Source organism: Penicillium canescens (genome assembly GCF_028828765.1).
Source record: "Penicillium canescens strain IBT 15451 chromosome Unknown utg000002l_segment0_segment0, whole genome shotgun sequence".
Classification (NCBI taxonomy): Eukaryota; Fungi; Ascomycota; class Eurotiomycetes; order Eurotiales; family Aspergillaceae; genus Penicillium; species Penicillium canescens.
The window spans coordinates 268,362-279,717 of NW_026703964.1; the positions used below are offsets into that span (position 1 = coordinate 268,362).

Consider the following 11,356-nt stretch of genomic DNA (forward strand, 5'->3'; position numbering starts at 1 on the left):
ATAGGTTTTGCTCTTGCTAACTTATGATGTTCATGTTATGTGGATAAGGATCAAACGATTATAAGATCTTTTATAAGAAAACCAATCTATAACGTTATTTGAAAGGTACTTCTCTTTGGGTTAAATTTGAAGGGCTGGTTAAATAGGGTTAGATCTATCCGATAGTAAAGCATGGGACATTCGCACTAATTCCCTCTTATATTCATAGATGCCAAAAGTGCGTTATTGTTCATTCAAGCACTTGCGTGGTCTAATGGTCATGACGTCTGATTCACAATTTGAATCTTCCAATTCTCAGAAGGTTCCCGGTTCGATCCCGGGCGCGAGTACTACCTTTTTGCTATTTTGGTTTCTAGCTCCATGTACCCTCGTTACTATAAATAATACCTTTTTAGTAAGATAGATGGCTGCAGGTTCTAGGCTTTTTTTAATTAGTAGATCTCCAGGCTTCTCTTTACACCCTCACCCCTATTGATAGGAAGAAAGTACGATTACTATACTATTATTGTCCTATAGTGATATTTCCACCATTCACCGTTTCACTAGAGAATAGGCGCTACGGCATACGCTAAGTAGTAGTAAGTAGATTTGATAGGCACAGGTTAATATATCAAAAATGACATCCATGGATCTATGTAGGCTCACTTATATAAAGCAAACAGCATCAAAATGTAAAGGATGCAAACCGAGAATAAAGGTTCAAAGAGGGCCAAAGAGTAACGGGGTATCCGTCACAATAAAACAATGCAGAAGCACGCTGTTCAACGCCGAAACCCAATATTTACATTCCGCGGTTAAACTCAACCATACCCTGATCACCACCACGACCCCGGAACTCCTCCTCCAAGCTACTAGCACTAATAGCCTGACGAGAAGGGAAAGCCGCCAGTGCAAGCGGCAAAGCAAAGAGCGAAGTACCCAAGATAAGCGCCAGATTAACAGGCATAATCATACGAGGTCGGGCACGCAGCCACTGCGTCTTCTCCAACTTGACCAAGATAAGAGGCGGCAGAACCATAATTGGCGTGGCATTCAGAACACGCGAGATGGCAGTTTCGCCGACTGCAAGGGTAGCAGCCTTCTTACTCTTGCCGAGACTCTGAACCGGCTCAGCGTCCTCGATCAGCTCGCGCTTGGCACGCTCTTCAGCAGAGAGAACGGGGTAGACATCGATACCCTGGCGGATTTCCTCGCCGCGCATGAGGAAGACGTTCAGGGCGCTGGCGCTGGCGACAGCAGCGAAGGGGACGAGACGGGACAGGATGAGACGGGTGTTGGGGGAGATGCTCTTGAGACGGGGGACGAGAGCTTTCAGGCCGAGAGCTGTCGAGCAGGAAGCCGAGACGGCCATGAGGTATGACTGGGCGATCTGGGAGGTGGAGAGGGGGGTGGATTTGTTTGCGTTTGCGTTGTTGATTGCGACGTTGAGAGATTGGTTTCCGATTTGCCAGAGGAGGGTACCGGATGTCTGTTATGCCATTTGTTAGGTATGTGTTTGGATCTGCGGGATTTGTGGGAAATGCTCACCCCGAGTCCTGGAGTCAACATGCCCGCAGTGACGACCAAGTTCGAGAACACGTAGGCTGACATGCGAAAGGGGAGGAGAACTGGTGTGCCAGTGTCTATGTGGTCGTTAGCCAATTGCCTAGTACAGATAAATACAAGTTCCCATACCAGGATGCAAAGTCGCATCGACGACCTTCTTCGCGGACCACAGTTCAGGCGTCATAACCGGGATACGGTTCTGCTTGTAGGAAGCGATGAGGCTCTTAGCGCTCTCCAGACCAGCGCCTGAGACAAAGAGAGTTCTGCAATTGAGAATGCTCAGTAACTTATCTAATATCAATCCTCTCATTCATGGACTTACCGAGGATCAGCAATGTCGGCGGCATGGCGCACCCGACCCCAGTAGGTGGAGAGGTCATATTGTGATGGGGGAGATCCCGGCTGCCAGGGAGAGAGGCAGACATAGCGAATGAAAGCACTGTAAAGAATGTATAGAGAATGTATAGAGAGAAAAGACTATGACTCCGCGGGGAGAAAGTGGTTTTTCGACAATAAAAAAGGCGGTGAGGCGATAAGTTGAGGATTGGCCAATCAACAACCGGATCTGATCTATATCGGAACTCTAATTTGAACTTTTCAGAGCGCCTTCGAATAACACGAGAGGGCTGTGTCAGTACTAGCAGGTATCTCCGGAAGTATAACGGCCAAAGTCAGCAGTCTTTCGGCCTAAACTGAGCAGGTCAGATTCGAGACTAAATAGGTTGTGCCTGAATGCACTTATGTCGGCCCCTCTCCCGAGATCGGTTTGCCACGCCGATATGCGGGGATCTTGCATACTACTTGAATGTATAGTATATAAGTATAGAGATGATTCTATTCTGTTTTGTCCAGAAATGTGAGGGAATAGTACATAGGTATCATAATGGGTCACACGGGATTAGGCAAGGGCAGGGTGACTTGGGTAATGCATGGTATAAAGAGCCCTGCTGGGCGAGAATGACACAAAAGAAATAAGGCACAAGCCTTCCACTGGTTATCCAGTATGATCATAGTTTTACCGGACGCGGTAGGACTTGTGGGCCAAAGGAGAGGGAGGGGCATTTCCCGTGGGCACGTAAGAGGTTCGGGCACGGTTCTGTCTCGATGGCGTTTGGGCACAGAAAATGCAGACGTATACAGAGGGCAGATTTGCACGCTCCAATCCGACGCACCGGGTGTGTAACCAGTGTGTGCATGATTCACTGTGAATTGTTAATACATACTGAGACTCGACATCTGTAAATTAGACTCACCATTGAATCATAAGATGGCCACCATTATCCATCGAGCGGCAGACACATCGTGTACCATTGCTTGGATTACTGTGACGATCTGTGCTGGGAGTGGCAAGATCTGGGTCGGTCAGAGTGGTAGGAGAGGCATTGTGTCGGGGGTGAATGTCGAAATCGCTGCCGAGGCGCGGAGGGGATGACCGGAGGTGGGTAAAGGTATGTGATGAGCGGGAGAGTCGGTTGTTAAAGCCATTTATAGACGGTCTAGGTCCCCGGCCGCGTTCTTTCAGGACCTGCCGGAGTGCATGTGTAGCGTCACCACTATCGTCGTCCTCTCCGGGCAACGAGTCGGAAGCCGCACTACCCCTGGTATAGGTGGAGTCGGAGTGAAGCAGAGAAGAGTGTCGCTTGGGGGTCCGCTTGATATCAGGAGAACCACGATGGTTCACTCGCCCCGCCCCTCTCGAAGAGCTAGCCCAAGGCGACTTTCGACCCGAATGGGAAGAGCCGACAGTGGAGGCATATGAACCCTTCGAAGGAGGCCGGGAGCCAGAATCACTGCGGGAAAGTGGACGGCGGTTGAGGTCAAAGATGGAAAAGGAGGACTGAGCACGTTGCAAGACAGGATACTCCGAGTACTCTGCCGGGTCGGCTTCGCTCTCCGTTGCAGAGCCATCTAAATCCATCCCAGTCAGGGGATCGGTTAATCCTGTGGGGCCCTCATCGACAGGCTCCATCTCAGCCTTTGCACGACCATCCCGGCCAATTCGAAGCACCACGGAGGATGAGCGCGTGGGCAAGCCGGTGGCAACCGAGTTGGCCCGAGCCAAGGGGGGTAGAACGCATCCCTTTCGCCGGAGACGAACGGCCCTTGGAGGGGCTCTTTCGGATCCCGCTCGTGGATGCCATCATACCCCCAGCTTGACTGAGCGGCCTGTGTGAGCTCGTGATGGCAGTGTGAGTTACACTGCGGGTCAGCCCCGGTCGTGTGCCCCTCGGTGTGAAGTCGTCATCTTCTTCCTCGCTTTCGCTCAGACCAACAAACGATGTAGGTCGCTGCCCATCTGGAGCCTGGGCACGGAGAAGCTCCTCCCGTTTCGATTCTTCCGTCTGATGGTGGTACGGTTGTCGAATGCCACGCAGAGACCTTGTCTGCGGCGTGAGATGTGGCCCACCAAACCGTCGGGCGGGAGAGCTCAGGAACAAGGCTGGGTCCTCTGCTTTGGTAACTGGAATCCGGGGAGAAGTCGAGAACGGTGCAGGGAACAGAGCAGCGTCGGTAGGTGGTGCTGCTGAAATCCCAAACCCGTTCCCGAACTCGGGAAGATCAATTGAGCCATCGATGGTTGGTAATTGAGGAATGTGATGTGTGTCGGAGTTCTGATGAGAATCCAAGCCATTGCTGGTGGGTAGAGGAACTTCACCGGCATTTTCTAGATCCTGATCCCAGAATAACCGCTGCTGTGGGAAGAAAGGAGAGCCCGTGGGATCCAAGGAAGCCAGCTGGAACAAGTCGGGCGAAGATTGTAGGTTGCCAAACATGCGAGGAGACGCCCCCAAAAGACGACTCGGGGTTTCCAGATGACCCATCCCCGGTGTTGCCCCTGGTCCATCCCCCTCGTCGAACTCGGGAATCTTCCGCCTGGACGCACTGGTAGGAGGAGGTGTCTGCATCGAAGCCGCTGACTTGGCCGAGCCCATCGGAGGGTAGTCTTCGCTCGCACTCTGGTTCGGCCTCACTGCACGAATCCGCTTGGCCGTATCGGTCTGGTCCACCCTTCCCTTGTAACTCTCTCCATGACTCGGGGCCGGACCTCCCTTCAAGGTGGAGGCGAGGCCGAACCTCTGTGGTGTACGGTGCAGCTCCGGACTGGAGGCATAGGGGTCAGAGGTATCCCAGGTCACTCGAGGGTCGAAGAAGCTGGACTCGAGTTTCGGGGGGAAGGAGTCACCGAACGAAGCCGGAGTCCTCGTCGGCGTTTGCGGTTCGGGATAGCTGAAGCTGAAGAAATCCATGAGTGACTATAGAAGAAGAGAACCCCGCAAAGCATACCTGTGAACAGGATCCCAACTCATGTCAGCACCATTGAACGTCCCTGGCAACCTTAATGGAGAGCAGAATGTGAGGGGAGCATTGAAGGGTAGACGTTGCTGATCAAGGGATGGAAGATGGAATGGAATGTTTTTCTTTTTCTGAGTTCGTTTTTTTACGTGGGGACTTTTCTTTTGACCTCCACTGATATCCACAGCTATTCCGGACTTTCATGCAGGAACGGATAAGAGGGATCTACACAGGTTACAGCCTGGAGCCTAACTTTAGTACGGGGAGTACATGTACAGCTGAGAGAATGGGGCAGGGTAAGAACGCCTATCACCTCCTTAGGCCGCCAAAGTTACCCTTGAGAGGCGCCGATCCAGACCAAAGCGAGATCGAGCCTTGTTCGGGGCAGTCTAAGACGAGCCACTTAACGGCCTTCATTTGCTGCGCTTTGTTCTTTTTTAGTTCCGGAGTAGCCCAATGACGACATATTCCACACGGTCACCCCGTATATAAAGAAACCCAGCATGGATGGTTAGAGTGAGGGAACTTAAGTCCTTAGGAAGGGGGAACTCTACTGTGTTATCCCTCGGAGTCGGGTAACTAACCGGCTACTGTACTGTACATGTGCATTATTCCCCTGGCATACCCCTACCTTACCCACTTCCAAGTTTTGACCTCTTACTTTTCATTTCGATTCGGAGCTGCGAGCTGCCGCTGACACAATCTTGAGATCGGAAGATCTCAATTTGCTGTTTCTGGGGTGATCCGTAGACGTGGTACGGTAGATGCATATCTAAGATCCCACCCACTGTAGATATGATATTATCTATTACTGTATGTATTATCATGCAATATTCTATAATGTTCTACTGTATATTCTCCCTGTCAGAGAGTAAGATAAGTGCCTAAAGTCTGCTAAACGCCGGGCACGTGCATTGGGGCCAAAAGTACGAAGTAGAGAACAGATCTATCTCATGAGGCAACTAACTCTATCTGGTAATAGATACACATCACTTGTCATCATCTCACTGTAAATAACTTCCATGGAAGTTAGTTAGCGTTAACTATGTTAAGTTTAGAGAGCTGGAGGCCTGTCGATTTAGGCACAATTCAGCCACAACGCCACACCGCCACAGTGTGCCTGGCTTGAAGCATCAAAGATCATTCATGTTGACTGAGACACCACTGGTGTCCAAATTTAACATGTCACAACCCATGAATCTAATCTAATCTATTCACCACTGACATCTTTCCCAAATCAAAATCCCAACACCCGTGTCAAAATCGTCACCCTCACCCTCCTTGCTTCAACCCATCCCACATAACATGGCAGATACAACTAAGTCCAACGTCCGCAAACGCAAGCCTCACCGCAAAGGAAAGAACAGACGTGTACGGAAGCGTGGTGGCAAGGCCCGCTCTGTCCTAGATGCGGGCGCCCAAACCCAGCCATTATCAGAAGTCCTCAACGAAACCAAACATCGAAAAGCGAAACCATGGACTGCAGTTGTACCCATCTCGGATGATCCACTTGAGCAGGTAAGTTCAGTCGGACTCCATAGCCAGACCATCCAGGTAACACATTCCACACAGAACATTGTCGAGCGTGTACCCATGCCAGAAGGATATATCTTCGTCCCCAAAGGCGATGTTTACATCACGCGACATTGCCGCAGCAAAACCAAAGAATCAAACCAGATAGTCTACCTAGTCTACGTAAGAACAACTAACCAATCCCCCCAAACCATCACATATCAACCCTGACACCCCTAGAAACCAAACGGCAAACACACACTCGGAATTCGAGTCCCATCAGAAATATACACCACAGTCCAAGAATCCGCAGCAGCCACAGCAGATTCACGCGCAGACGCGGTAAAAACCCGCGATGCAAAAGATACCAGCAAGAACCGCAAACTTCTCATCGAAGAATTCCCACTAATGCCCAAACCAAGCCTGGAAGTGATCCTCGACCATGCATTCCTGAAAGGATCAGGACGGGTAGGCCGTACGGCACGGATATCCGATGAACATCGGATCCACCTGGCTGTTGAGGCTCATATTCGCCATGTGATGACACCTTACGACAAGCTCCTTGATGAAGGGGTTGAGCGGAATAAAGCCCGGGAGCGGGTTTGGGATACAGTTCAGGCTATTGAACGGGCTTGGCAGGGGTGTATGGCTAAGGAGCAGAAGGAGGGGGATAGTCCATTGGCGTTGCGGCTCGCGTGATGGTCGAGTTGGGATGAATGGATTATGCATCGTCGGAGTTTTTTTTACATTTACGGGCACATGGAGAGCTACTATGACTTTGTACTGGGATTTCTAGGTGTTATGGGATACAATGGGATTATGATCAGTTACTTCAAGGACAGCAGATGGAATAAGGATATTGTACTCTTGCCTCTATTAGATGTATTCACAGAGAGAGAAAAAAAAAAAAAAAAAAAGGTAAAGTGGTCCACAAGGACAACAAGCTATCTACACCCCCAAAATCCTTAAATCCTCATATCCTCATCTTAAATCCTCTCATCCATCCTATCTTGATAGCTCTCATCTTCAATTCTGCCAATGAACCCCGGGAGCAAGCCAGAAGTAAGCCGACACCTACTCAGATCTCAGAGCTTCCAGAGGCGCGCGAGATCAGGCGGACCTGGAAGTTGTCGTGGATGTAAGGCAGTCCAGAGAACCAACCCTCTCCATCTTCGATCATTTCGGTCATCATAGCCAGGCGATGAGAGACAGCTTCAATAGCCTCTTCGCGGTTTGTGTTGTCGGTGGCGATCAGCACGAAAAGGTGGTTGAGGAGCGACCAACGGGGAAGCTCAGAGAGAGAATTGCGATTAGACTGCCCAATTGCGCCACGGAGGTAAATGCGAGCAGCAGAGAGATAGACATGGTCATTGAACACTCCGCGAGGGACAGGGAAGTAAAAGACATGATGGTAAACCATGTAGTCTGGGCGGTGTTCAGGGAGAGGTACGGGTCGTCGGGGGTAGAACCAAGGATACGGGGGCTGAGCATCGTGGGCAGGGCGTTCGATGTACGCAGGTGCGGTCATAAAGGGCTCGCCAATACGGTGGTCAAACCAGTGGTTGTTGTAAGACATGTTTGGTAAGGGAGCTTGAGCCCGAGAGCTGGTACCAAAAGTGTCGAATTTGAAATGAAAAGGCCTCCGGAAGAATGGCGACGAGCATAGAATCGAATGATAGATCAAGTCAAATTTATAGGCCCGGGAATCTGGTGGGGGCGCGCAGATCGATTCAATCTGCGCACATGACGCTATTCCGACATTGATGTTCTCGTCGGTGCCTCGTGAACCCCCGCTCATATATCTTACTATACGAGGGCAGAGCATATGCACAGCTCCCAATGGCCGGCACCAGTAGGGAGCATACCGCATGCAATATATCTGGTTCTATACCACATAGAGATGGAGCGTGCAAAGCCTGTGGATGCGGCATGGCTCAATCGAATTGGGAGAACCCTAGCAAATTTGTGACAAACGAGAAGAAGCGGTCAGACTCTGGAATGGCCCTTTGGCCCCATAGATAGAAAAGCGTCCCAGCTCCTACAAGTCTGGCGAGCGAAAGATGGCGGAAGATGACATTGTGCACAGGGTGCGTAGTTGAGGACGCGAAGCTCTACAGTGGTGTCCCCACCCATTTATACCACAGGTCCCGAAGCGGTCTAGCGTATTTCATGAAAAAGAGCAACTTTACCCTCACTGTCTCTAGTCTACTCTAGTTTACTGTCTATACTAGCCTCTCTAGTTCATTCTAGTTTAATGTTTCAGCACTAATAGCTAAAGAACTGAAAAAAGTTCCCATACAATCGAGCTTCACAGATCGTGGCTAGTCCCACTCTGATGCCAAGACCGATCAACCACAGGGCTGGATATTTAGCTATAGATATGGATCGATTTGGCAACTATTCTAATCATCTCTATAGAGAACTTCATCTGCTGTATATCCTGATATTTGTGAATAACACAAAAATAGAACATTGATTTGCCAAGCAGCCAAGCAGCCAAGCCATTCATCTCCACAGTAAGCAACAAGGTCCAACCCGGTCAAACCATGCTCGAGGCGAAACAACCTAAAAGGGAAAATGCCCAAGTCGACAAGTTCCGGTTTCACAGAAGGTTCTCTCACCTTCGCATCATGGCTCTTGAACACTTACCATGAGGCACCGCTCATACTTAGGGTCTCTCAACCGACAGAGATCAGCCCTAATAATCGCAGTCGTGGTGCTCTTTGTCCTATTCGAATCCCTACCGTTGCCAATAACCAGACCGGATGCCCGGCTTGAGGTCTCACAAGACCGACCCCGATATCTCCATCAGTCGCCGTTTCGCACGAATCCCAACTATGAATATGAGATCAAGCTCTCGAATGCGCTGCGCGATCTCGAGATCGAGGGTCAACTCCGCGGCGATGGGGGTGCCCCAGATACAGTCTGGCAGATCATGTTGATGGACAATGACAAGCGAGGCGATGATTCCTTCCAGTTCGAGAAGAAGAACTCAGATTGGAAATATTCAGTGAGACACCACTACACTTCCAATGTTCATTGGCAATATTAACCCACCCCAGCTCGTCAATGCCAAATGGGCGGACAGATTCATAACCGAAACCCTCGCCTCAATCCCAGATCTCGAACGCCTCTACAAGTCCTATCCAGGCTACGTCCTCCGCGGCGATCTCCTCCGCTACCTAATCCTCTGGTACTACGGCGGCTATTATGCAGACGTCGACGTCTACCCAGCAACAAGCATTAAAGCCTGCCCATCAATGCAGAACACAATCTTTAACCCCAACACCACCATAACCAACACCAACATCTCGCTAGTAGTCGGCATAGAAATCGATGAACCCTTCGCCTCAACCGAGAAAATGCGCGACTGGCACTGGGTACGGAGGTACGGGTTCCTACAATACACGATGTACGCACCACGAAGATTCAGCCCAGTCCTCCGGGAAGTAATCGTGCGCGTGCTATCCCACACAAAACAACACATAGCCCAGAGTCATATCTGGGGCGCGAGATACAACGAAATGACAACATTGGAGATAACGGGACCGGGCGTATTCACCGATGCCATTCTGGACGTCCTATCTGAAACATTACCATCAGACCACCGACTCATTCAGAAGTCTGTCGATGCAGATGAAGGACTGGGTGATTTGATACCGTCTTATTCGGCTCTCCCTGTGCAGCGGGTGACGTGGGCGCCATTTTATCAGCTTCAAGAAACGCTTTGTATTGATGGGAGTGAGGCTAAGAGTGGGAAGATGCTTGGGGGGTTGTGTGTTCTTCCTTTGAATGCTTGGGGGAATGGGCAGAGGCATAGTAGGGCTGAGGGGTTTAATAGCCAACATGCTTGCATTAATCATCGGTTTGGGGGGACTTGGAAGCCTTGGAGGCAGAGTTGGAGGAAATGGTTGTTTGGTTGAGGATTAGGGGTTGCATAGGCATATATCAGGCGTTTGAGCCAACTATTCTGCATGATGGACAGTGGTGACTTGATTCTTTTTGGGGGCTTATTTCAGATAGGGTTTGAACATTGAATACTGCTTTACATTGGCTTTTGAGGTACATACAGACTGTAAATGGAAGGTATGGCACATGATGATATGATACAGCGTAGAAGAACAAAGGGTATAGTACAAACGTGGTAGATCAAGTGATATCAGACCCAAAGATAAGCAAGGGGATATTGTAGCATGCCACACAGTGGCTAAAGAGGAAGGAAAAAAGGTCAAAGGGTAACAAAGAAGCCTAAACACAGTCCATACGGGCGTAGTCTGCATCAACCTCCTCACGGCGGCGAAGGAAAGAGGCTTCCTCAAAGTCGTCCATGTTCATAGTGGGCTGCTGGGTCATGTTGCGCCGCACAGCAAGAATGCGACGGCTCCGACTCACTTTTGACGAGGTATCATGCCAGGACTCGTCGTTGAAAGTGTTGGATTGCGGACAATAATGCTCGTCGTCAAGCATATCACTATCGAAACCCAAAGTTCTCTTTTGACCTCCCAAAGCTCCAGTAAAGGAAGATGTAGACTCCTGACTACTCGACGGAATCGAATAGGCATCTCCCTCATCATTGACAAGGTATTCATCGTGGTCGAATGGGCGCTTGGTAGAGCCGGAGAAAGGAGCAAGCTCGCTGTTACCGTAAGGAGCAGCAACCGGGGTCTGAGCGACACCTGCATGATGTGGGACCTTCTCTTCAGACATTGCCATGTGGGTTCTATATCCGTCTGCAACGGACTTCCGGACCCGCATTCCTACGGATAGGAGAGAGGATTGCACTTTGGCTGGGACGACAGGTGTGGCAGAGAAGGTTGCGGCGGAGTAATGGTGGTGGTGTGAAACGGTAGGTGTCTCATTAGGCACTGGCTGAGAAGCGGTCGTAAAGTATCCCGTGATGGGTGGTTGGAAGCGGCGCTTCTTTGACAGCGTACTGTTGGAGGCGAGGGACGGCATTGTGGGGAAAGACTCGAAATTTGTGCTGTGGAAGGCGAGACTCTGAGAT

General features: G+C 50.3%; 5 protein-coding genes across 5 annotated transcripts; 2 read left to right on the plus strand and 3 right to left on the minus strand.

The window, feature by feature from the left end:
• Positions 1-781: 781 nt before the first annotated feature.
• On the minus strand, positions 782-4,793 carry N7446_001283 (PHD finger domain protein; the record flags this gene model as incomplete). The annotated part of the gene is made up of 7 exons (XM_058510032.1): positions 782-1,468; positions 1,528-1,622; positions 1,675-1,808; positions 1,868-1,984; positions 2,565-2,747; positions 2,799-3,453; positions 3,554-4,793. The coding sequence occupies 7 exons, from the start codon at positions 4,791-4,793 to the stop codon at positions 782-784; spliced, it is 3,111 nt and encodes a 1,036-aa protein (XP_058375568.1).
• Positions 4,794-6,144: 1,351 nt separating this feature from the next.
• N7446_001284 (DUF2293 domain-containing protein) lies at positions 6,145-7,050 on the plus strand (the record flags this gene model as incomplete). Its single annotated transcript, XM_058510033.1, has 3 exons — positions 6,145-6,357; positions 6,412-6,534; positions 6,592-7,050. The coding sequence occupies 3 exons, from the start codon at positions 6,145-6,147 to the stop codon at positions 7,048-7,050; spliced, it is 795 nt and encodes a 264-aa protein (XP_058375569.1).
• A 379-nt stretch (positions 7,051-7,429) lies between these two features.
• Positions 7,430-7,927, minus strand: N7446_001285 (uncharacterized protein; the record flags this gene model as incomplete). Its single annotated transcript, XM_058510034.1, has 1 exon — positions 7,430-7,927. One exon carries the CDS (start codon positions 7,925-7,927, stop codon positions 7,430-7,432), a length of 498 nt encoding a protein of 165 aa, XP_058375570.1.
• A 1,060-nt stretch (positions 7,928-8,987) lies between these two features.
• N7446_001286 (uncharacterized protein) lies at positions 8,988-10,290 on the plus strand. Its single transcript, XM_058510035.1, has 2 exons — positions 8,988-9,361; positions 9,414-10,290. Exons 1-2 carry the CDS (start codon positions 9,002-9,004, stop codon positions 10,272-10,274), a joined length of 1,221 nt encoding a protein of 406 aa, XP_058375571.1. The 5' UTR covers positions 8,988-9,001; the 3' UTR covers positions 10,275-10,290.
• Positions 10,291-10,599: 309 nt separating this feature from the next.
• On the minus strand, positions 10,600-11,307 carry N7446_001287 (uncharacterized protein; the record flags this gene model as incomplete). The annotated part of the gene is made up of 1 exon (XM_058510036.1): positions 10,600-11,307. The coding sequence occupies one exon, from the start codon at positions 11,305-11,307 to the stop codon at positions 10,600-10,602; it is 708 nt and encodes a 235-aa protein (XP_058375572.1).
• Positions 11,308-11,356: the final 49 nt, after the last annotated feature.